Below are 27,755 nucleotides of genomic sequence, written 5' to 3'. Positions count from 1 at the left end.
AGAGCGGAGCTTGTGGCGTAAGGCACCAGCGTTGCCCGGTTTTTCCTACCTTATCCTTCTGGGGGAAAAGCAACAAAGGAGAAAGCTTTTGTCCTCATACCCTGTCCCAAAATCCTGACCCCATCTCCCCTCCTCATATCCCGACCCCAAATCCCCTCCTCATATTCCGACCTCATATCCTGTCCTCATATTTTGTTCTCATATCCCGTCCTCATATCCCGACCCCATATCCCGACCCCATATCCCAACCTCATATCCCATCCCCATATCCCGACCCCATATCCCGACCTCATATCCTGACCCCATATCCCATCCCCATATCCCGACCCCATATCCCAACCTCATATCCTGACCCCACATCCCTACCCCATATCCTGTCCCCATATCCCGACCTCATATCCCAACCTCATATCCCATCCTCATATCCAGACCCCATATCCCGACCTCATATCCCTACCCCATATCCCGTCCTCATTTCCCGACCTCATATCCCAACCTCATATCCCTTCCCCATAGTTAATCCTCATTTCTAATCCTCATATCCCGTCCTCAGGTGGGGCTGCGTTGTGGTAAAAATATTGTAAGCTGAAAATAAAAGGGGTGTGGCTTAAAAGGTGGGCATGTCTTTGTTGATGGGGTGTGGCTTACCAGCCGGACTGACACATTCACCAGGAGATGCAGAGCAGAGCTTGTGGCGTAAGGCACCAGAAGTCCTATATACTTGCATGGGACTTGAAACGAAAAAAAAACATCCTTCACATATGGGGGTAGGTTAGGGGTTAATTTAACTATTATATATTTTAAGTGGACATATAAGTAACATGTGACCAAGTATTATCGAAATATCTCCAGCTGTTTGGAAATTATGCAGTAACACAAATTTTCCATAGACTTATATGGGACTTTAAATAAAAACCCAGATTCTGGCAAATGGGGGTGAGTAAGGGTTAAATTATCTATCCTATGTTTGTTGTTAACATATAAGTAACATGTGTGCCAAGTTTTATGTTAATATCTTTAGTGGTTTGGACGTGATGCTGGAACATACATACACACACACATACATACACACACATACATACATACATACATACATACATACATACATACACACATTGAGTTATATATATACTAGCTGAGTACCTTAATCACAATACGTAATATGTATAATAAATAACAGTATTAAACAAGGTACGAGCCACAACAGACCACAGACAGAGAATTATAATGCTGATACCAGATGGGATGCCAGATCCCCACGCATTCCGTCACACTGTGACTTCCTCAGGGATGTTGTGAATAACTACCATATATCTCTTTTTATATACCTATTGATAATAACATCAGAGTCTCCTATCTGCCGATCCGGATAGCTGGCGTGGACTTCCGTCCTCTGCGTCAGCTTCCGGTATTGTGTATAACCAAAAGCGCCATAACTACTCACGTGACCACACTGGTCACATGACCGCAAGATTTCTTGCATCACTTCCGCCCGCCCTCCTTACTACAATACAGACATCACTACGCTACACTAAGTACAGCGTGTGACGTGACGGCCCACGTGGGTAGTCATGTGATCACATATCCATAACAACGAACGTAAATAAACACAGTATTCATTAGCCCCAAGTACCGGCGCTACCAGAGTGAACATCCCATCACGCCTCTCATGCACAGGACTACACAACAGGGGCAAAATAGATGAGTATCTATTAACAAGGGAAAACAAAAAAATTATAAGAAAGAGAATAAGAAAAATGTATAAAATATAATAAATAAAAATTATTATAATTAAAAATTATTATAGTGAAAAATATTGTGTATACCTATAGTACCTTTAATGTGACCCATAATTGTATATAATTAATAAAAAAAATATAAAAAAAAATATATATATATATATATATATATAAAAAGATATATAAAGAAATATAATATATATATATATATATATATATATATGAGAAAAAACTAAATCCCTCCTAAATAATAGTGTAAAATGATTCATACCCTTAAAGTGAATAAATAAATAATTTCATAAATATTCATAAAGTTGTATAAAGTCTGCATATGTATTAATTATGTGTTATCAAAGTAACAAAGGCTACCATGAGTAACACACTACGCCGCCATGGACTTAAATCATGCAGTGCCAGACGTGTCCCACTGCTTAAGCCAGTACATGTCTGGGCCCGTCTGAAGTTTGCTAGAGAGCATTTGGATGATCCAGAAGAGTATTGGGAGAATGTCATATGGTCAGATGAAACCAAAGCAGTCGTCATGTTTGGAGGAGAAAGAATGCTGAGCTGCATCAAAAGAACACCATACCTACTATGAAGCATGGGGGTGGAAACATCATGCTTTGGGGCTGTTTTTCTGCTAAGGGACCAGGACAACTGATCCGTGTAAAGGAAAGAATGAATGAGGCCATGTATCATGAGATTTTGAGTGAAAACCTCCTTCCATCAGCAAGGTCATTGAAGATGAAATGTTACTGGGTATTTCAGCATGATAATGATCCCAAACACACCGCCTGGGCAACGAAGGAGTGGCTTCGTAAGAAGCATTTCAAGGTCCTGGAGTGGCCTAGCCAGTTTCCAGATCTCAACCTCATAGAAAACATTTGGAGGGAGTTGAAAGTCTGTGTTGCCCAGCGACAGCCCCAAAACATCACTGCTCTAGAGGAGATCTGCATGGAGGAATGGGCCAAAATACCGGCAACAGTGTGTGAAAACCTTGTGGAGACTTACAGAAAACGTTTGATCTCTGTCATTGCCAACAAAGGGTATATAACAAAGTATTAAGATAAATTTTTGTTATTGACCAAATACTTATTTTCCACCATAGTTTGAAAATAAATTCTTTAAAAATCTTATTTTTTTTCTCATTCTGTCTCTCATAGTTGAGGTTATAACCTATGATGAAAATTACAGCCTCTCATCTTTTTAAGTGGGAGAACTTGCACAATTGGTGGCTGACGAAATATTTTTTTGCCCCACTGTATATGTATATCAAAACTAAATTAGATGTTTAATAATCTAAAGTTACAAACAGAGACTACACTGACTGCGCTATGATGTCTACAATTGGTTATGTCTGTATTACTATCTATCAAATTGCCATAGAGAACTATAAACGATTATACAATTTTTGTGCTGGTGTGCAGGTGTTAGAGGGGGACGCCAGAGGGGAAAAAAATAAAAACCCACTGAAAATATACTGATTTGTAAATTACGCCTACTAAAAAAACTTCAATCCTTAAGCTGCTGTATGCTCCAGAGGAAGTTTTGTAGTTCTTTCCAGTCTGACCACAGTGCTCTCTCTGACTATATCCCTAGACAGAGAAATGCAGGACTTTGTGTTATAAGTGGGTGTCTGAAGAGCAGCATGGCAGCTCAGTGGTTTAAACATACATGTGGTACCACGGGGTGGTGTAGGAAAATACCTTATCACTTTTTGACGCCAGGGCACCGTTAGCCTATACACGTTCCAAGGTTGGAAACAGCTTCTCCTGGGCCAGACGCGGGGGGTAAAGGAACGCACCAACGTCAGGTTACAGATAACTCTAAAATATCGTAGAAGAATGAGAGCTTGCACTCACCGCTCCTGTAGACTTTATCTTGCGGGCGATACGTTCCGGCAGGGAGACTTCATTGATGCGGGGTGCTCAGAGGCTAACAGCCGTTTTCGCACATTAGAGACGCCCGAAGAAGCACACACCTACTGTGTGAAAACGTCTGTTAGCCTCTGTGCACCCCGCATCAATGAAGTCTCCCTGCCGGAACGGATCGCCCGCAAGATAAAGTCTACAGGAGCGGTGAGTGCAAGCTCTCATTCTTCTACGATATTTTGTATTTTCGCTTTAGCCTTTGCAGCTTAGCACCCCGCAGTAACTATCATTCCAGTTACCGGCTGGCTGTTCTGTTCATTAGGTGATTGGCAGACATATATGTTGGATACATTTTAGCAGTCTGACTGTGCTCTCTGAATCTGTCTATACTACTTTGCTTCTATTTTCAGATAACTGTCTTAACTGAGCAGAGTGCAGACGGTATTACACAGACAGTATGGTGCAGAGTGAGAGAATGCAGCATAACCCCTCGGGAGCCCTGTTGCCTTGCTGGGACTTGTGGCGCTTTCACCCAATAAATTGATACTGACTTGAGAGATTTGAAGATTGATCCAGGTCGCTAGGGTTCTGTCAAGGTCCTGTAGCTTTCTCCACCAGGGTATGAACTTCCACCGTGCGGGTGATCCTTGCAGAATGACCGGATAAAGTAGATTGGATCTGGGCCTTCCCTTGGAGCTTCTCAACACACCTCACACCTTTACCACACTTATGCTTGGGAATAACTGTGGCAACTCCTCCCCCACTACACTATATGGACAAGAATTTATGGGTTCCCATTGGCAGGGTCACTGCTCCTCTCTGAAAGCTACAATAACACATTTAAATAACACATATAGAAATAACAACAGAATAATTATAAAAATATATTTACTCTTCGCAAAGTGCTGGGACATAATAAACACAGTAATAGGTCCCTTCAGTGGGCCCGACACCTGTGCTTCAGGTCCGCCTGAGGAAGTCCAAAGCCACATCACAGCCTTTGGGGCTGGGACACCACAAACTCCCTCTCTTAAACACAGCCGTCCTCGGCACTCAGTCCTGGCAGCTGAGGAGTGACGAAGGCAGTTCAACTTGAGGTAGAGATAAGTCCAAAGTTCCTTCCTTAACAAGGTTGGTTCTTTACTGGTAACCACATGCTTGCCGGGATATGCAAAGTAGTGCCATAATTGGATACCTAAACATGTGGGGTGTTGTTTGCATTGTAACTCCAGTGATTTTACAAACAGACATAAAGACAAGACAAACATAGAACAGGCGTATTGGTTTCTTCTTGTCCCAAGGCCAGGCACTTTTACATAGTGACCATATTACACATTACAGTGCAGTTACATGTACTGACTCTAAAAAACAAACAAACACCATTTTGTTTAGGGGCTTCCGTTTCTACGTAGTACATTTTTCGGTAAAAATGACACCTTCTCTTTATTCTGTAGGCCCATATGATTAAAATGATACCCTACTTATACAGTGATCCCTCATCCTACGATGGCCCCGACATACGATAATTTCAACATACGATGGCCTCTTAGAGGCAGCATCAATATACAATGCCTTTTTATGTCGGGGCCATCGCATAAACGGCTATCCTGCAGCGCAGACTGCTTCAGCTGCCACCGGATAGCCGTTTAAGGTGCCCCCTGTGGTCTGGTGAGTGTCACTCACCTGTTCCCGACATTCTGGACCGTCCTCTTCGGGCTCTGCTGCATGGCCGTCGCTCTCCTTCGTCGTCATCACATCGCTGTCCCGACATCCAATAGGAGCGGCGTGTGCAGCAACCTGATGACGGTGATGGAGAGCGACAATCCTGGCAAGTGGTGATGGTCCGGAGCTGCGAGGACACCCCGGGGACGTGAGGACAGCAACGATCCAGGGCAGCGGTGACGGTCCGGAGCGGCGGGGACACGAGTATAACTTTCTATATTACTATTGCACGGATCCCTCAACATACGATGGATTCAAGTAACGATGGTTCATTTGGAACGAATTACCATCGTATGTTGAGGGATCACTTTATAGGTTGGATTTTGTCGGACTTCTGGGAAAAATCATAACTACATGCAGGAAAATGTATATGTTTAAAATTGTCATTTTCTGACCCCTATAACTTTTCTATTTTTCCGCTTACGGGGCGGTATGAGGGCAAATTTTTTGCGCCGTGATCTGAAGTTTTTAATGGTACCATTTTTTGTATTGATTGGACTTTTTGATCGCTTTTTATTCATTTTTTCATGATTCATTTTTTTGCACGTACGCCATTGACCCTGCGGTTTAATTAGCAATATATTTTTATAATTCGGACATTTACGCACGCGGCGATACCACATATGTTTATTTTTATTTACACTTTTTTTAAGGGGTTAAATGACCTGTAGGGAAGGGGTTAAATTACCTTTATTAACTTTTTTTTTTTTGCACATTTTTTTGCAATGTTATAGCTCCCATAGGGGACTATAACATGCAGTACATTGATCTCTCATCCTGTTCAATGCTATGCCATAGCATAGCATTGATCAGTGTTTCTGCCGCTTGACTGCTCATGCCTGGATCTCAGGCACAGAGCAGTCATTCAGCGATCAGACACGGAGGAGGAAGGTAAGGCACCCTTCTTGTGTCCTCCAGCTGTTCAGGATGCCGTGGTGGTCCCGAACAGCCCTCTGAGCTAACCGACACTGATTAGCTTTCACTTTAAACGTGGCGATCAACTTTGCAAAAAGGGTTAATATCACGTGGCACAGCGATCAGTGCCGCACGCTATTTGCCACGGGTCCCGGCCGTTGCTAGGTGGCCCATGTTATAGAAAGGGAGAGGACCCAGGACGTATCGGTAGGTCCTGGGTCGGGAAGGGGTTAAGATGTGTATAATATTGTACATTGAATACTATTGCTGTAACACCTATATTCACAATTTGATCACTGTTATATGAATGTTATGATTTGTATGTAAATGTAACAATTTGCATATGTAATGTATGACATCACTTCCTATGCCTTATAAATTGTGTCACTTGCACTTTGTAACTTGCTTGAGAATTGTAGCAGCTGAAACGTTTCCATGTTTCTTGATAGAATAAACGCTACTCACATTATTCATCACTTTGGAGTGCAGCAGTGATCTTCTTCCATCGTATCCTGGAATCCTGCAACCAAGGATCTCCGCTCTGATGTGCACCCAGGTTCAGCTCATTCTATAGGAGCGCTGCTACCTTCTTGTGTTTTTGTATCTATCTATCTATCAATCTATCTATCTCATATCTATAATATCTATCTATCCATCAATCTATCTCATATCTATAATATCTATCTATCCATCAATCTATCTATCTCATATCTATCTATCTCATATCTATCTATCATCTATCTATCATCTATCTATCTCATATCTATCTATCTCATATCTATCTATCTCATATCTATCTATCTCATATCTATCTATCTCATATCTATAATATCTACCTATCTATCTATCTCATATCTATCTCATATCTATCTATCTCATATCTATAATATCTACCTATCTATCTTATATCTATCTCATATCTATCTATCTCATATCTATCTATCTCATATCTATATCTATCTATCTCATATCTATCTATCTATCTCATATCTATCTCATATCTATCTATCTATCTCACATCTATCTATCTCATATCTATATCTATCTATCTCATATCTATCTATCTCATATCTATCTCATATCTATCTATCTCATATCTATCTATCTCATATCTATAATATCTACCTATCTATCTATCTCATATCTATCTCATATCTATCTATCTTATATCTATAATATCTACCTATCTATCTCATATCTATCTCATATCTATCTATCTATCTCATATCTATCTATCTCATATCTATATCTATCTATCTCATATCTATCTATCTATCTCATATCTATCTCATATCTATCTATCTATCTCACATCTATCTATCTCATATCTATATCTATCTATCTCATATCTATCTATCTCATATCTATCTCATATCTATCTATCTCATATCTATCTATCTCATATCTATAATATCTTTCTATCTATTAATCATTTATCTATCTATCTCATATCTTTAATATCTATCTATCTATTAATCATTTATCTATCTATCTCATATCTATCTATCTCATATCTATCTATCTATCTCATATCTATCTATCTCATATCTATCTATCTCATATCTATCTATCTAACTCATATCTATCTATCTCATATCTATCTATCTATCTCCTATCTATCTCATATCTATAATATCTTTCTATCTATCTATCTCATATCTATAATATCTATCTATCTATCTATCATCTATCTATCTCATATTTATCTATCTCATATCTATCTCATATCTATCTATCTCATATCTATCTATCTATCTCATATCTATCTATCTCATATCTATAATATCTACCTATCTATCTCATATCTATCTCATATCTATCTATCTCATATCTATCTATCTCATATTTATATCTATCTATCTCATATCTATCTATCTATCTCATATCTATCTCATATCTATCTATCTATCTCACATCTATCTATCTCATATCTATATCTATCTATCTCATATCTATCTATCTCATATCTATCTCATATCTATCTATCTCATATCTATCTATCTCATATCTATAATATCTACCTATCTATCTATCTCATATCTATCTCATATCTATCTATCTTATATCTATAATATCTACCTATCTATCTCATATCTATCTATCTCATATCTATCTATCTATCTCATATCTATCTATCTCATATCTATATCTATCTATCTCATATCTATCTATCTATCTCATATCTATCTCATATCTATCTATCTATCTCACATCTATCTATCTCATATCTATATCTATCTATCTCATATCTATCTATCTCATATCTATCTATCTCATATCTATAATATCTTTCTATCTATTAATCATTTATCTATCTATCTCATATCTTTAATATCTATCTATCTATTAATCATTTATCTATCTATCTCATATCTATCTATCTCATATCTATCTATCTATCTCATATCTATCTATCTCATATCTATCTATCTAACTCATATCTATCTATCTCATATCTATCTATCTATCTCCTATCTATCTCATATCTATAATATCTTTCTATCTATCTATCTCATATCTATAATATCTATCTATCTATCTATCATCTATCTATCTCATATTTATCTATCTCATATCTATCTCATATCTATCTATCTCATATCTATCTATCTATCTCATATCTATCTATCTATCTCATATCTATCTATCGCATATCTATCTATCTCATATCTATCTATCTCATATCTATCTATCTCATATCTATCTATCTCATATCTATCTATCTATCTCATATCTATCTATCTCATATCTATCTATCTCATATCTGTCTATCTATGTCACATCTATCTATCTCATATCTATCTATCTATCTCATATCTATCTATCTCATATCTATCTATCTATCTATCTCATATCTATCTATCTCATATCTATCTATCTATCTATCTATCTATCTCATATCTATCTATCTCATATCCATCTATCTATCTCATATCTATCTATCTCATATTTATCTATCTATCTCATATCTATCTATCTATCTATCTCATATCTATCTATCTCATATCTATATCATATCTATCTCATATCTATCTATCTATCTATCTATCTCATATCTATCTATCTATCTATCTATCTCATATCTATCTCATATCTATCTATCTCATATTTATCTATCTATCTCATATCTATCTATAGATATTATATATTACTGTCTACTAACACTAGTGTTCACTGAATCTAGGAACTATTGACTAATTGTTGTTTTGTCACTTTCTAAAATGCACCAAGAGCTCCCTCTACTGGGAAGTAGGTGAAGTTGCACCCTCTGGCTGGTGCTTAGGGAACTGGTCGTTCTGAATCTAGGTTGTAATAGTCACTTACAAGGAACTCGGTATTAGTCATGAATATATGTATTATATAACCCGGCTGAAACTGAATGAATAGTTCACAGGAAAGGAACATCCCTTTAAGGAATTCTGCATTCTGCATATTAATGTAGGTTAGCATTTTAAAGGGATGGTCTAGTGTAGAAGACCTAAGCATAAACACCCTAAGGGTACGGTCCCACGTAGCGCTCACGGAGCATATTTCACGCTGCGCACAATCTGCTCCCATTCTCCGCTGAGCATACACAGAGTTACCTGGCAGCAGCCCTATGTGTTCAGTGAGGTTTGGAGGCGGGGCCGCGAGTCACAGTCACGCCTCACGCAGCCCCGCCTCCAAACCTCATAGAGCACATAAGGCTGCTGCCAGGTAGCCCTGTGTGTATGCACCAGTGAGAATACGCAGTGTATTTTGCGCTGCGCAACAGATTTTCCCAGCAGAGAAATACGATACGTAAGCGCCACATGGGATCGTATCCCAATAGAGAATTCTGAATTTTTTCAGGGGGACCATCTTTCAAAAGAGTGCGGCAGAGCATAGCTAGAAGAAGTATTTCTCTCCGGAGGACCTGTCATATCCAAGCATCACAGTCATTTTAATGGCTTCATGTAGTACTCAATTTCCCCTGCGGAGGCGCTGTAAAAAAAAAAAAAGCTGTTACCAGGTTCTTAACAGATTACAATTGATTGAGGTACAAATCTGTTATCATATTACTTTGCTTTGCGGGACCACTTTTATAGAAGGGGAACAAGCAAAGGGAACCTTAAATGGGCACTGTCATTAAAACAAATTTTTGCTATTGCACTCCTTATGGTAAATAAAAAAATCTTTCTAATGTATTTTGTTTAAAAAAAAAAAAAAAACGTGTTCTATGTTTTATTTGTGTTAAAAAAAAAAAATGCCACTAGGTGTCTCCCTACTGGTCCAGAGCACATTTCCCCCATCTCTTGCACAGACTTTGGACTCCTGCTGGCCTGGCAGAAGTCCAAACACAGGAAATGCAGTCTGAAGTGCTGAGGGGTGGGGGGGTGTGCAGCCTTAGCCAATCATAGCTCATCTCACACTAAACTGCTCTGGGTTGTGTGTAGCAGAGTGAGGGAGGAAGTTCTCCCCTGTATGGCTTCAGATGATGTCACGCCTGCTGGGGAACGCCCCTTCCCAGTCTGTGAATGTGACTGAGACTGAGCAGAAAATACAGAACAATATCAAGGTAGAAAACGAAAAAATAAGAAAAATAAAGGCAGGGGGTGGTTTATCATGATGGGAGCAGTGACCTGGGAGGATTATAAAATTTAACAAGATCATAACAATATATATATATATATATATATATATATATATATAAAGTTTTTTCCTGGATAACCCCTTTAACATAAGGTCGTAAGTAATTATCATGGAGCTGCTTCTATGGAGATCCCCGTTGCCGTACGTGAAGACGGGAGGAGGACGTGGGTGCAATGAGGCACTAGGACCATTGGGCATCATACATGTTTTGAGCGCGAATATTTGAAATGCGAATTTTCTACCGCAAATATCGTCACTTCGCGATTTTTCGAATATAGCGCTATATAGTCGTAATGACGAATATTGTTTTTTTTTTTCTTCACAGTACACATCACACATCACATCAATGACGTGTGCTGCGTAAAAAAAAAAAAAAAAAAAGTGATCATCCCTCCCTGCTTCCAGCTTGTGGTCCAAAGATGGCGGTGTGAAGCGCGAATATTTCGTATATGCGAATATGAAAATATTCGCGAATATCGGCACTTCCAGAGGACACTGATCCCTCCCTTCTTTTAGTAGTGTAGGGGTATAGTGTTAGTTAGTTGAATTTCATTACGATTTTCGCATGGGCAAAAAAAAAGGGAACGAACATAGCGAATAAGCGAATTTCGCCATCATAGGACGAATATTCGTCCATATATTCGCAAAATATCGCGAACTCGAAAATATGGCCTCATGACTAGTTGGCAGCTCTTTTATCTCATATAATAGAGTAGTGGTCTGCAAACTGCATTCCTCCAGATGTTGCAAAACTACAACTCCCAGCATGCCCGGACAGCCAAAGGCTGTCCGGGCATGCTGGGAGTTGTAGTTTTGCAACATCTGGAGGGACGCAGTTTGGAGACTACTGTAATAGAGGTTTTCTTCGTTCTTGACAGCCAATCTGTAGTTTATATCCTAAAGTGGGGGGGGGGGGGGGAAACACCATTATCACTGCTGATCTGTTATGATGCTCTTGCCAAAATTTGGGGTTTCCCCCCTAAATGGGTAATGAAGTAAATCACTGTGTGCAATGTGCTCCTAATAATAAAGGTTACTCCACTATAATGCACCCAAACCTTGTCCACATTGCCGTTGTGCTCCACTTTAAAGGGGTACTCCGGTGGAAAACTTTTTTTTTTTTTTAAATGAACTGGTGCCAGAAAGTTAAACAGATTTGTAAATTACTTTGATTATAAATATGTAATCTTTCCAATAATTATCAGCTGCTGAAGTTGAGTAGTTGTTTTCTGTTTGGCAACAGTGCTCTCTGCTGACATCTCTGCTTGTCTCGGGAACTGCACAGAGTAGAAGAGGTTTGCTATGGGGATTTGCTTCTACTCTGGACAGTTCCCGAGACACGTGTCATCAGAGAGCACTTAGACAGAAAAGAACAACTCAACTTCAGCAGCTCATAAGTAGTGAAAGGATTAAGATTTTTTTAATAGAAGTAATTTACAAATCTGTTTAACTTACTGGAGCCAGTTGATATATATTTTTATATATATATATATATATATATATATATATATATATTTATATATAAAGTTTTTTCCTGGATAACCCCTTTAACATAAGGTCGTAAGTAATTATCATGGAGCTGCTTCTATGGAGATCCCCGTTGCCGTACGTGAAGCCAGGGGAGGAGGACGTGGGTGCAATGAGGCACTAGGACCATTGGGCATCATACATGTGTTGAGCGCGAATATTAGAAATGCGAATTTTCTACCGCAAATATCGTCACTTCGCGATTTTTCGAATATAGCGCTATATAGTCGTAATGACGAATATTGTTTTTTTTTTCTTCACAGTACACATCACATCAATGACGTGTGCTGCGTAAAAAAAAAAAAAAAAAAGTGATCATCCCTCCCTGCTTCCAGCTTGTGGTCCAAAGATGGCGGTGTGGAGCGCGAATATTTCGTATATGCGAATTTGCAAATATTCGCGAATATCGGCACTTCCAGAGGACACTGATCCCTCCCTTCTTTTAGTAGTGTAGGGGTATAGTGTTAGTTAGTTGAATTTCATTACGATTTTCACATGGGCAAAAAAAAAGGGAACGAACATAGCGAATAAGCGAATTTCGCCATCATAGGACGAATATTCGTCCATATATTCGCAAAATATCGCGAACTCGAAAATATGGCCTCATGACTAGTTGGCAGCTCTTTTATCTCATATAATAGAGTAGTGGCCTGCAAACTGCGTCCCTCCAGATGTTGCAAAACTACAACTCCCAGCATGCCCGGACAGCCAAAGGCTGTCCGGGCATGCTGGGAGTTGTAGTTTTGCAACATCTGGAGGGACGCAGTTTGGAGACTACTGTAATAGAGGTTTTCTTCGTTCTTGACAGCCAATCTGTAGTTTATAACCTAAAGTGGGGGGAAAAAAACACCATTATCACTGCTGATCTATTATGTTGCTCTTGCCAAAATTTGGGGTTTTCCCCCTAAATGGGTAATGAAGTAAATCACTGTGTGTAATGTGCTCCTAATAATAAAGGTTACTCCACTATAATGCACCCAAACCTTGTCCACATTGCCGTTGTGCTCCACTTTAAAGGGGTACTCCGGTGGAAAACTTTTTTTTTTTTTTTTTAAATGAACTGGTGCCAGAAAGTTAAAACAGATTTGTACATTACTTCAATTAAAAAAACTTAATCCTTCCAGTACTTTTTAGCAGCTGTATGCTACAGAGGAAATTCTTTATTTTTTTAATTTCTTTTTTGTGTTGTCCACAGTGCTCTCTGCTGACACCTCTGTCCGTGTCAGGAACTGTCCAGAGCAGGAGAAAATCCTCATAGAAAAAGTATGCTGCTCTGGACAGTTCCTGACACGGACAGAGGTGTCAGCAGAGAGCACTGTGGACAACACAAAAAATAAATTTAAAGGGGTACTCCGGTGAAAAACTTTTTTTTTTTTAAATCAACTTGTGCCAGAAAGTTAAACAGATTTGTAAATGACTTCCATGAAAAAAAATCTTAATCCTTCCTGTACTTATTAGCTGCTGAATACTACAGCGGAAATTCTTTACTACAGAGCTGTCTGCTGACATCATGACCACAGTGCTCTCTGCTGACATATCTGTCCATTTTAGGAACTGTCCAGAACAGCATATGTTTGATATGGGGATTTCCTTTTACTCTGGACAGTTCCTAAAATGGACAGAGATGTCAGCAGAGAGCACTGTGCTTGTGATGTCAGTAGAGAGCACTGTGTTTCAAACGGAAAAGAATTTCCACTGTAGTATTCAGCAGCTAATAAGTACAGGAATTATTAAGATTTTTTAATAGAAGTAATTTACAAATCTGTTTAACTTTCTGGCACCAGTTGATAAAAAAAAAAAAAAAGTTTTTCACTGGAGTACCCCTTTAACCCCTTAAGGACGCAGGACGTAAATGTACGTCCTGGTGAGGTGGTACTTAACGCACCAGGACGTACATTTACGTCCTAAGCATAACTGCGGGCATCGGAGCGATGCCCGTGTCATGCGCGGCTGATCCCGGCTGCTGATCGCAGCCAGGGACCCGCCGGCAATGGCCGACGCCCGCGATCTCGCGGGCGTCCGCCATTAACCCCTCAGGTGCCGGGATCAATACAGATCCCGGCATCTGCGGCAGTTCGCGATTAAAATGAACGATCGGATCGCCCGCAGCGCTGCTGCGGGGATCCGATCATTCATAACGCCGCACGGAGGTCCCCTCACCTTCCTCCGTGCGGCTCCCGGCGTCTCCTGCTCTGGTCTGTGATCGAGCAGACCAGAGCAGAAGATGACCGATAACACTGATCTGTTCTATGTCCTATACATAGAACAGATCAGTATTATCAATCATGGTATTGTTATGAATAGTCCCCTATGGGGAATATTCAAGTGTAAAAAAAAAATGTAAAAGTAAAAGTAAAAAAAAAGTGAAAAATCCCCTCCCCCAATAAAAAAGTAAAACGTCCGTTTTTTCCTATTTTACCCCCAAAAAGCGTAAAAAACATTTTTTATAGACATATTTGGTATCGCCGCGTGCGTAAATGTCCGAACTATTAAAATAAAATGTTAATGATCCCGTACGGTGAACGGCGTGAACGAAAAAAAAATTTAAAAGTCCAAAATTCCTACTTTTTTAATACATTTTATTAAAAAAAAAATTATAAAAAATGTATTAAAAGTTTTTTATATACAAATGTGGTATCAAAAAAAAGTACAGATCATGGCGCAAAAAATGAGCCCCATACCGCCGCTTATACGGAAAAATAAAAAAGTTATAGGTCATCAAAATAAAGGGATTATAAACGTACTAATTTGGTTAAAAAGTTTGTGATTTTTTTTAAGCGCAACAATAATATAAAAGTATATAATAATGGGTATCATTTTAATCGTATTGACCCTCAGAATAAAGAACACATGTAATTTTTACCAGAAATTGTACGGCGTGAAAACAAAACCTTCCAAAATTAGCAAAATTGCGTTTTTCCTTTTAATTTCCCCACAAAAATAGTGTTTTTTGGTTGCGCCATACATTTTATGATATAATGAGTGATGTCATTACAAAGGACAACTGGTCGCGCAAAAAACAAGCCCTCATACTAGTCTGTGGATGAAAATATAAAAGAGTTATGATTTTTAGAAGGCGAGGAGGAAAAAATGAAAACGTAAAAATTAAATTGTCTGAGTCCTTAAGGCCAAAATGGGCTGAGTCCTTAAGGGGTTAAAGGGGTACTCCGCCCCTAGACATCTTATCCCCTATCCTTTGGATCCTCGCTGCGGCACCCTGCTGTCATTACTGCACAGAGCAAGTTCGCTCTGCACGTAATGACAGGCGATACGGGGGACGGAGCATCGTTACGTCACGGCTCCGCCCCTCGTGACGTCACGGCCCGCCCCCCTCAATACGAGTCTATGGGAGGGGGCATGAATTGGTGCCAGAAAGTTAAACAGATTTGTAAATTACTTCTATTAAAAAATCTTAATCATTCCTGTTCTTATTAGCTGCTGAATACTACAGTGGAAATTATTTTCCGTTTGAAACACAGAGCTCTCTGCTGACATCATGACCACAGTGCTCTCTGCTGACACCTCTGTCCATTTTAGGAACTGTCCAGAGTAAAAGAAAATCCCCACATCAAACATATGCTGTTCTGGACAGTTCCTAAAATGGACAGAGATGTCAGCAGAGAGCACTGTGCTCATGATGTCAGCAGACTTTTATTAAGGGGGCGGGCCATTATGTCATGAGGGGCGGAGCCATGACATAACGATGCTCCGGCCCCTATATCGCCTGTCATTACGCACAGAGCGAACTTGCTCTGTGCAGTAATGACAGCGGGGTGCAGCAGCGGCGATCCCCGGGGTCCCCAGCAGCAGGACCGCGGTGATCTAACATCTTATCCCCTATCCTTTGGATAGGGGATAAGATGTCTAGTGGTGGAGTACCCCTTTAAGGGAGCTCTGTCAGTCAGTCGGAAGAACGGGATTTCAGCGGGGGGGGAAAAATAGCGCATATTTTTTTTTCTCCATTTAGCTCTTGTGAAATACCGGACACCCAACGGACTCCATTCAAGTCAATGGGATCCATCAGAACCTGGCGGTGACAGTTGTGCTTCGACCTGTTTCATTTGGCCCCAAAAATAAGTTGAACGGGTTGGAGCACAAGGGCCGCGTGAACTTAGCCTTACTGTGCCAGAGTTGTCTCCTTTAAAATGCGACTGTTCCCCTTTTAAAGTGCCAGCCACAGCGCCCCATAAGAAGTGCCAACTGTAGTGCCTTCTGTAGTGCCAGCCACAGTGCCCTATATAAAGTGCCAACTGTAGTGCCTTCTGTAGTGCCAGCCACAGTGCCCTATATATAAAGTGCCAACTGTAGTGCCTTCTGTAGTGCCAGCCACAGTGTCCTATATATAAAGTGCCAACTGTAGTGCCTTCTGTAGTGCCAGACGCAATGACCTATATAAAGTGCCAACTGTAATGCCTTCTATAGTGCCAGCCACAGTGTCCTATATAAAGTGCCAACTGTAATGCCTTCTGTAGTGCCAGACGCAATGCCCTATATAAAGTGTCAACTGTAGTGCCAGCCACAGTGCCCTATATAAAGTGCCAACTGTAGTGCCTTCTGTAGTACCAGCTGCAATGCCCTATATAAAGTGCTAACTGTAGTGCCTTCTGTTGTGCCAGCCACAGTGTCCTATATATAAAGTGACAACTTTAGTGCCTTCGAGTTCCCCTTTTAGAGTGCCAGCCACAGTGCCCCATAAGAAGTGCCAACTGTAGTGCCTTCTGTAGTGCCAGCCACAGTGCCCTATATAAAGAGTCAACTGTAGTGCCTTCTGTAGTGCCATCTATAGTGCCCTATATAAAGTGCCAACTCTAGTGCCTTCTGTAGTGCCAGCCACAGTGCCCTATATAAAGTGCCAACTGTAGTGCCAGCCACAGTGTCCTATATAAAGTGCCAACTGTAATGCCTTCTGTAGTGCCAGCCACAGTGTCCAATACAAAGTGCCAACTGTAATGCCTTCTATAGTGCCAACCAGTGTCCTATATAAAGTGCCAACTGTAGTGCCTTCTATAGTGCCAGCCACAGTGTCCTATATAAAGTGCCAACTGTAATGCCTTCTATAGTGCCAACCAGTGTCCTATATAAAGTGCCAACTGTAGTGCCTTCTATAGTGCCAGCCAGTGTCCTATATATAAAGTGCCAACTGTAGTGCCTTCTATAGTGCCAGCCAGTGTCCTATATATAAAGTGCCAACTGTAGTGCCTTCTATAATGCCAGCCAGTGTCCTATATATAAAGTGCCAACTGTGGTTCCTTCTATAGTGCCAGCCAGTGTCCTATATATAAAGTGCCAACTGTGGTGCCTTCTATAGTGCCAGCCACAGTGTCCTATATAAAGTGGCAACTGTAATGCCTTCTATAGTGCCAGCCAGTGTCCTATATAAAGTGCCAACTGTAATGCCTTCTGTAGTGCCAGACAGTGTCCTATATAAAGTGCCAACTGTAATGCCTTCTATAGTGCCAGCCACAGTGTCCTATATAAAGTGCCAACTGTAATGCCTTCTGTAGTGCCAGCCAGTGTCCTATATAAAGTGCCAACTGTAATGCCTTCTATAGTGCCAGCCAGTGTCCTATATAAAGTGCCAACTGTAATGCCTTCTATAGTGCCAGCCAGTGTCCTATATAAAGTGCCAACTGTAATGCCTTCTATAGTGCCAGCCAGTGTCCTATATAAAGTGCCAACTGTGGTGCCTTCTATAGTGCCAGCCAGTGTCCTATATAAAGTGCCAACTGTAATGCCTTCTGTAGTGCCAGACGCAATGCTCACAATCTAGTGACAGCTACAATGCCCCTTGTAAAGTACCAACCAGAGTGCCCTCTTTAAATTGACATTGTCCGGAATAAACTCTAAACATGTTTTCCAGACGTGTCAAAAGTTTAGATTGCACCGGTTCTTAGGGCTCATTCACATCACGTTTTGAGGATACGGCTGTCGTTTCCCTGCCGGATCGGTGCCGCACCCCTGAGTCCGTTGGTGGCACCAGTCGGCTCTTTTTTGGACCGTATACAGTTTTGTTGCCGGACCGAAACCGCGGCAGACCACAGTTTTCTGTCCGGCAACAAAACCGGAATTGGTCCAAAAAAGAGCCGACCGGAGTCACTAGCTGACTCTGTCCAGGTCCGATGGGAATACAGCAGCCACCGGTTTTCAGATTCTCCTGCTGAATCAGGCTGCTGTATCCCCGAAACCATACTTCTAAGACCTCTGCCATTGCAAGTCACAGCCGGGTGAAGTGCGTGGCAGTGCGTGCTTCACTTCCCGGTTATCATTTCAACCTGACCCTTTTACTGCATAAGTCTATGGCAGTGTTTCCCAACCAGGGTGCCTCCAGCTGTTGCAAAACTACAACTCCCAGCATGCCTGGACAGCTGTTCAACTTTCTGGCACCAGTTAATAAAAAAAAATAATAATTTCCACCGGAGTACCCCTTTAATCCCTGTGGAGCTTTTTAGTGTACGTTCACAAGGGTGGATTTTTTTGCGGGTTTCCCGCTGTGTATTTGAAAGGGGGTTCTCGGCTGTCCGCAGCAGATTTTACAAGGCGGAATTTACGCGGCGGAAAAATCTGCCACAGACCCTACTGACTTCGATGGGGCTTGCGGCGGATTTTCCGCAGCGTAAATTCGGTCACGGAAAATCTGCTGCGGACAGCCGAAGAGCCCACCCCTTTCAAATACGCAGCGGGAAACATGCAAAAAAATCCACCCGTGTGAACATACCCTAAATAGCTCCACAGGGATTAAAGGGGTACTCCGGTGGAAATTATTATTATTATTATTATTATTATTTTTTTTTTTTTTACTAACTGGTGCCAGAAAGTTAAACAGATTTGTAAATTACTTCTATTAAAAAATCTTAATCTTTCCAGTACTTAGCAGCTGTATGCTCCAGAGGAAATTATTTTCTTTTTGGAACACAGAACTGTCTGCTGACATCACGAGCACAGTGCTCTCTGCTGACATCTCTGTCCATTTTTAGAACTGTCCAGAGTAGGAGAAAATCCCCATAGAAAACATATGCTGCTCTGGACAGTTCCTAAAATGGACAGAGGTGTCAGCAGAGAGCACTGTGCTCGTGATGTCAGCAGAGAGCTCTGTGTTCCAAAAATAAAAGAATTTCCTCTGTAGTATTCAGCAGCTAATTAGTACTGGAAGGATTAAGATTTTTTAATAGAAGTAATTTACAAATCTGTTTAACTTTCTGGCACCAGTTGATTTAAAAAAAAAAAAAGTTTTCCACCGGAGTACCCCTTTAAAAGTATCCCTGTAACTCCATTCACAGGATGGATGGCAAAGGAGTGTCCTTGTGGAATGCACACGATATGTATCAGTATATCTAGTATCTTTTGTATAGGTTAGCATAGTAGGCTTTCTTTTTTTATACAGAGGCATCCCACCCAGAAGAGTAAACCAAACAGCATAGGTTTTTGTAACATGGGAATCTATGAGTAACATACTGCATGTCTACACCGGTATATACTCAGGCGTGAAACAGGTTGTGAACAAAGGCTTAGTTGTCACCCACATTTATGTGGAAAATAGCATCTGCGTGCAATATGACTTTGCACCCCTAGGTGGTGATAGTGAGCTGTGTTCTGTTGCCTGTACAACACCCAGTTGGTAATGAGATTATGTTTTAAATTTGAGCCGATCCAATGTTTCCAAGTTGCGTAACGGCCTCATATCTTCTATACATGAGAAAAGAATACAGACAGTTCTCATGTTCTCAACGCGTCATTCTTCACTGTATACTGTTACATACTGTAGCACAGGGGTTCTCAACCAGGGGTACGCCAAGGGTTATGCGGGGGGTACGCCAATTGGCTGACAAATACTGGCCATGCATTGGCCAGTATTTCTCAGCGCAGAGCGGGGATTGGACGCCACAGTCGCTGCGGCTGCTCACTATATTGTACCGCGGCCACCTTGTGTAAGCTGCAGTGGCTGCCGGGCCTGATGTGTGACGTCCCTGATGTTGTGTGGAGGTGCCGGCACAGCGCAAAAGGACGTCACCCGTCAGTGCGGCCCTCCGACTCCCACCGAACGGGATAGACACAGGCCTGGTAAGCATATTAAACTAAGTGTAACACCACAGTATGGGAGGGTGTTATTGTATGTATCTCATATATTGGCCCAGGGGGATCGGAGGGGGGGAATAAGGACAGAAGGAGATTAAAATGGAGGGGGGGGGTGGATAATGGCAAAAGGGGATTAAGATGGAGGGGGTAATCATTATCCCCTTCCCCTCTCAATCTTAATCCCCTTGTGCCATTATTCTCCCCTCCCTCTGATTCCCTTTTGCCATAATACGGTTATGGCAAAAGGGGATTAAAGGGAACCAATCATCAGATTTTACCCTATATAACACTTGGCAAATCGTTATATAAGGTAAAATTGTTGTCCTCACCATTCCCGGGGGACACTCCTGCCCTCAGGGATGGTGAAGATATGAAGTTATAAACTAGTCACCGCCGCCGCCGTAAGTAGTCACCTGGGCGGGGAACTCTTCTCACCTACTCCCGTTCTTCGGCCGGCAGCGACGCCCCCTCCGCTTGATTGATGGGCCGCGTCATTGTTCCGCTCACTGAACAGACGCAGCAGAGCGATGAAGCGGCCCATCAATAAAACAGAGGGGGCGTCGCTCCCGGCCGAAGAACGGGAGTAGATGAGAAGAGCTCCCCACCCAGGTGACTACTTACGGCGGCGGCGGTGACTAGTTTATAACTTCATATCTTCACCATCCCTGGGGGCAGGAGCATCCCCCGGGAATGGAGAAAATAAAGATTTTACCCTATATAACGCTTTGCCAAGCGTTATATAGGGTAAAATCTGATGATTGGTTCCCTTTAAGTATCACATTATTATCACATTAGGAAGGTAAGCACACGCCATTATGAAATTAAAGCGCAGCTGTCATGAAATCTGGGAGCAATAACCTGCAAGGCGCGAGGTACGCAATGCCCCGCCGCCGCCACACCCACCCCCTTTATGTCAGCGCTGGGACCGCTGTGTGATTGGCACACAGCTCCCAGCACATGCGCCCTTCAGCTAATCTAACGTGCGCACCGCTGTGTATCATCCGCTGACGTCTTCCTCCTCAGAGCGCCTGCGCATTGCTATACCCACCACCTGCACACAGTACAAAGGCTGCAGGTTATTGCACCCAGATTTCATGACAGTTGCGCTTTAAGTACTTTTATGACTTATTTTGTTCCGCGTGAACTTACACGCGAGGGGTACCCGCAGACCTACTTTCACCCTCTGGGGGTACAGTCGCTAAAAAGGTTGAGAACTACTGCCGTAGCAGAACAGCGATCCCATAAACATTAAAGAATGAAATAATGTGAATCTGATGGTACAATACTAGTATGAGGATATACTGCACGGGTAGGGTCACACGGAACAGATCCGAAGCGTTTTCTACCCTACAGGGCTGCCTCCAGCTGTGCCTGCTCGTTTTGTGCTGGCGCAGTATACTCACACACTTCACGGCTGCTCTCGAGCCCAGCTCAGCGAGCAGAGGGAGCGACCACGATGCCCACGAATACACTGGGACAGAACGTTGATCCAGGGATTTATTCTGATGCCATATTTGGAGTCGGGAAGGAATTTTTACCTCTAGTATGAGGGTTTTTTGCCTTCCTCTGGATCAACTCAGTAGGGACTCATTAGGGTTATAGGTTGAACTTGATGGACTTTGGTCTTTTTTCTTATGAACTATGTTACTATGTTACTGCGCATGCACTACAAGCAGGCAGGCACTGTAGGTAGTCCTGTGTGTCTGCTCATAGGGGAATGCGCAGTGTATTTCCCGCTGTGCAGCGGATTTTGCACAGCGTGAAAAAATGCTGCATGTTCACAACCCTACCCTAAAGTTTTTTTTTTTTTTAATTCTCACCCCTTCCCCCTCTATTAATCAGAGTGGAGGATAGCTATAACATGCCGCTCTTGCTCTGGAGGACACATTCTTGATTGCAATACCTCATTTCCCCAGTGGTGGCACTGCAGGAGAACTGTATACAGTGCTCCCTCAACATACGATGGTAATCCGTTCTAAATGGACCATCGTTTGTTGAAACCATCGTATGTTGAGGGATCCGTGCAATGTAAAGTATAGGACAGTGGTCTACAACCTGCGGACCTCCAGATGTTGCAAAACTACAACACCCAGCATGCCCGAACAGCCGTTGGCTGTCCGGGCATGCTGGGAGTTGTAGTTTTGCGACATCTGGAGGTCCGCTGGTTGAAGACCACTGGTATTGGAGGTTATACTCACTTGTCCCCGCCGCTCCGGACCATCACTGCTCGTCACCGCTGCCCTGGATGTCGCCTTCCATCGCTGTCGCCGCGTCCCCATGCTGTCCCCGATGCTCCGGTAAGGCCTCTGCTGCCTGGGAACATCGCTCGACGTGATGACGACGATGGAGAGCGCCGATGATCCAGGGGATCCCGAAGAGGACCCGCCGGAGCCCCGAGGACAGGTAAGTGATCATCAGGGGCACCGTAAACGGCTATCCGGTGGCAGCTGAAGCAGTCTGCGCTGCCGGATAGCCGTTTATGCGATTGCCCCGACATACAAAAGCATCGTATGTTGATGCTGCCTTCAACATGTGATGGCCTATGAGAGGCCATTGTATGTTGAAATGATCGTATATCGGGGCCATCGTAGGTTGGGGGGTCACTGTACTTGATTGCAGGTTCCTCTACAGCTCACAGATGATTGTTGGTCATGTGATCGGCTTCTCAGCACATTATCTTATTAAAGGGGTTATCTCGGATTATAACAGAGCTGATTTCTTTTTTTTTTTTTTAAACACAGCCACTCCTGTCCTCAGGTTGTGTGTGGTGTTGAAGCTCATTTCCATTGAAGTAAATAGAGTGGCTTTGTAATGTCACAGACAACCCTGGTTGGAACACACCGGTCTAGGGGAGTTCAAACATTGCCAAGCCCAGCGCTAGGCAATGTTCAGTAGCCCCATAGAGTATGATGGCTAGGTACATGTCATAAAATTGAGTTTCACACTGCAGGGCCCTTGCAGATGAACTCAGAATCACTGATTCAAGTTATAATAAAAATATAAAAACTAGAGTATTAAAATACAGTGACCCCCTCGACCTACGATGGCCCCAACATACGATAATTTCAACATACGATGGCCTCTCAGAGGCAGCATCAACATACGATGCTTTTGTATGTCGGGGCCATCGCATAAACGGCTATCCGGCAGCGCAGACTGCTTCAGCTGCCACCGGATAGCCGTTTACGGTGCCCCGTGTGGTCCGCTGACGATCACTTACCTGACCTCGGGGCTCCGGCGCGTCCTCTTCGGGATCCCCTGCATCGTCGGCGATCTCCATCGACGTCATCGCGTCGCTGCGCGCGCCGTCCCGTCATCCAATAGGAGCGGCGTGCGTAGCGACGTGATGGCGGTGACGGAGAGCGAGGATGCCGGGGAAGCAGAGGCCTTAACGGAGCGTTGGGGACACCCCGGGGACGAGGCGACAGCGATGGACGGCGACATCCAGGGCAGCGGTGACGGTCCGGAGTGGCGGGGACAGGTGAGTACAACTTCCTCTAACAGTGGTCTTCAACCTGCGGACCACCTTGCTGGGTGTTGTAGATTTGCAACATCTGGAGGTCTGCAGGTTGTAGACCACTGTCCTATACTTTACATTGCACGGATCCCTCAACATACGATGGTTTCAACAAACGATGGTCCATTTGAAACGGATTACCATCGTATGTTAAGGGACCACTGTATAAGTTTTGGTATGCTTAGCATCCATAGGTAGCCGTATATAAATTGTATCTAGTGTCTCTGGTCATATGTATTAGACACTGCATGTGTGGTAACGGGGTGTAATGAGGGCTGATGTTGTTACCCTAGGGGCAGATGACATTAACCCCTTGTATTCGTGACGCCAGGGCATGGTTTATCCTCGATACCACCCTAAGGTATACCGCTGGATCCTGGGCTAGGCACAGGGGCAATAATGACTCCGACGCCAAGTTACGGATAACGGTAGCTTTACTGAGTGACAGATGGTAACGTCTATACAGTTCAGCCAGGACCCACGGAGGTGACCAGTGACTCAGAGACCTTAAGGGCTTGCTGGGACTTGTAAAAGGACTGGACAATGTAATGCAGGCCATGCTGACTTGACAGATGACAGGGACTGACTTGACTTGACTCATAAAGCTGGGACTTTATCTTACTTGACTTGATGGCGGCTGCAGGACTGGACTTTGAGGTCTCCAACATTCTGGACACACACACTAGACAAGACTGACCTCAGCAGAGACTTATCTCCAAAGAGAGCGAGCCCATAGGTCACTCTTGGGGTCACCTGGTCACTGAAACCTCCTGGGTAACAATCACATGACATATCACATGGTGCAACTCTTAAAGCAACATTACATTTTATAATACATTACAATGCAGAACATATGTACAGTGACCCCCCGACCTACAATGGCCCCGACATATGATCAAATCGACATACGATGCTTTTTTATGTCGGGGCCATCGCATTAAGTGCTATCCGGCAGCGCAAAATGCTTAAGCTGCTGCCGGATAGCAGCTTAATGTTCCCCGTTTGGTGCGGTAAGTATTACTTACCCCTCCACGATGCTCTGGGGTGCCCTCTGGGTCCAGCGCTGGTCTTCCGGTGTCTTCTCGGCCCTCTCCGATGACGTCAATACACTGCTGCGCACGTCATCCAATAGGAATGGAGGACCGGAGAAGACAGCGGAGGACCGGAGAAGACAGCGGAGGACCGGAGAAGACCAGGAGAGCCCAGCGGAGGCCTGGGGTCACCATCGCGAGCGGCGGGGACTGGTGAGTACAGCTTCCTATACTTTACATTGCACGAATCCCTCAACATACGATGGATTCGACAAACGATGGCTCGTTTGGAACGAATTACCATCGTATGTTGAGGGACCACTGTACAGGGGGGAAACAAGTACAAGGGGCCCAGGGGACACTGAAGGGGGGCTGTCTGACAGGGCAGCAAGGGTAGAGGGTAACACCTCCCATACTGGGCCACCACACATGTATATATTTAGTTGTCTGTATTAGAACTTCTGTAGTGCTGGAAGCGAATGCCAAGAATGTAACAGTTCATGCAGAGATTTCCTCCTTGTTGGATACTGTGTATCCTTGTGTGGGTGAATCCTATGTGACTTTGGAATATTGTCTATATAAAGCAAGGGACAGGATACACTGTAGCACAGTATGATCTCACCAGTCCCAACGAGGTCCCTCCGCGCTCTCACACTTACCTTCTGCGGGCGCACGGACATCTAGTCGCTCCGGGTTGCGAGTCCTCGGTGTTAGTGGTCCTGGGGAGGGAGAGAGCTATTGCCAGAGTGATGTCCGTTGCGGCTTTCTGATGGCGGCGTCCTCGTGCGCTATTCCAGGTGGACATTCCGCCATGTGAACATACCCTTAGAATGAAGCCTCTAACACAGATGTGAACATAGCTTAAGTATCAGGCCATTTTGACCAAATTTTGGCATGTATTTTGGGGCGAATAATAATATTTTGTGCCTGAAAAATTAAAAAAAAGCAAAAACCTGTCAGAACCCGTAGGGTTAATCGGTTATGAGAGTCTTTTGTTTATCTGGTTGCTGTGGCTACACCTAACTCTGGGCTGGTCAGCTGACCTTGTTTAGTTCACCTGTGTAGCTGCCTATTTAAACCTGCTATGTGCTTTCAAACCTCCCCTGCAAAATAGTTTCTCCAGTAGTTAGCGTTTGTATCTGTAATCTTAATCATCTGGTATTTTTGACTTCTTGGTTTGGCATTCTGACCTTTCTCCTGTTTTTGTTTGGCACCCTTGACATTTCCTTGTACAGACTTGGCTAGTTGACTTTGACAAATTGTGTGTGTTTGTATTATTTCTGTTAGTTTGAGTGCTTCCTGACTGTATCCTGACCTGTGTCTGTTTTGTAGTTTATTTTGTTGACAGTGACTTCCATCACTTACATAGGAAGGGACCGTCACCATAGTTGTCAATCCGCTGTTTAGGGCGGATAGGCAAGTATGCAATGTCAGAAGGAGTGGGTGAGATTAGGGCTGCACTCCTTCCCTGCCAATACGTGACATTACCTTTGAAAGTTTTAGATGCTTTTTAGTTATAAAAAATGTACATTTTAACTATTAAATATAAATTTTAAATTAACCATAAAATATGTCTAAAAAGCTGAGTGTGCACATAGCCCCAGGGTTATTATAGAAATAACCTATCAGCCCATATTGATAATATGAGCTGTACATACACGTTCTATTCACACATAAAATAGAATAGGATTTGCACATATTTGATGAATAGGATTTGAAGCTGCAGATTTAAAGCTGTGTTCAGCCATTTCGTTTACACTGAAATCTGCAGCTTCAAATCCTGTGCATCAAATATGTGTAGGATACTGCCCCCAAACCTCACGGGTAGCCCTGTGTGTATGCTTATCGCAGTATTTCATGGTACGTTAGCGCTAACTGGGACCGTACCCTTAGGGTACGTTGACACGTACAGGATCTGCTGCATATTTTGTGCAGCTGATTTTGACACCCATTAACTTCAATGGGCAGCAACAAAATCAACTGTACAAAATATGCAGCAGAATCCTGTACATGTGAACGAACCCTTAAAGGTGTTATCAAGGATCAGAAAACCATATTTGCTTTCCTCCAAAAACAGAACTAACCCTGTATTTAGATTGTGTGTGATATTACAACTCCACCCCATTCACTTTAGTGGAGCTAGGCATCAATATCACACACAAACTAAGGGCAATTTCTGTAAGAAACTGTTCTCTATCCTAAAGGCTAGGCTTACACTTCATTGCTATTCCCATTAGGATACAAATGTATTCTGTAAATGGGAGCAGCAGACCCCAATGATTTCAATAAATGTGTGCGCTATTTTAAGCAAACTCGAAAAGGAGGAAAACATTTTTCGGTGGAAAACATTTTTTTTTAAATGAACTGGTGCCAGAAAGTTCAACAGATTAGTAAATTACTTCTATTTAAAAATCTTAATCCTTCCAGTATTTATCAGCTGCTGTATAATACAGATGAAGTATCTTTTCTTTTTGAATTTATTTTCTGTCTGACCACAGTGCTCTCTGCTGACACCTCTGTCCATGTCAGGAACTGTCCAGAGCAGGAGCAAATCCCCATAGCAAACCTCTCCTGCTCTGGACAGTTCCTGCTCTGGACAGAGGTGTCAGCAGAGAGCACTGTGGTCAGACAGAAATCAAATTCAAAAAGAAAAGAACTTCCTCTGGAGCGTACAGCAGCTGTTAAGTACTGGAACGATTAAGATTTTTAAATAGAAGTAATTTACAAATCTGTTTAACTTTCTGGCACA

At 42.6% G+C, this 27,755-nt stretch overlaps 1 protein-coding gene across 5 annotated transcripts in view; it reads right to left on the bottom strand.

Annotated features, from left to right (window-relative positions):
- Window positions 1–27,755, bottom strand: part of LOC130296323 (keratin, type I cytoskeletal 17-like) — a 100,410-nt gene that overhangs the window by 45,684 nt on the left and 26,971 nt on the right. Inside the window, exon 1 of one of the 5 annotated variants that reach the window (XM_056547731.1) lies at window positions 25,666–25,848. The exons of the other annotated variants lie outside the window; for them this stretch is intronic. Coding sequence (XP_056403706.1) covers window positions 25,666–25,686 — 21 coding nt within the window. The 5' untranslated portion in view covers window positions 25,687–25,848. Of the gene's footprint in view, window positions 1–25,665; window positions 25,849–27,755 lie in introns of those variants that run through there. 5 annotated transcript variants of the gene reach the window in all.

Source organism: Hyla sarda, chromosome 12 (genome assembly GCF_029499605.1).
Source record: "Hyla sarda isolate aHylSar1 chromosome 12, aHylSar1.hap1, whole genome shotgun sequence".
NCBI classification, from domain to species: Eukaryota; Metazoa; Chordata; class Amphibia; order Anura; family Hylidae; genus Hyla; species Hyla sarda.
Note: the sequence above shows the minus strand (reverse complement) of the source record. Positions and strands in the feature narration are given on the sequence as shown.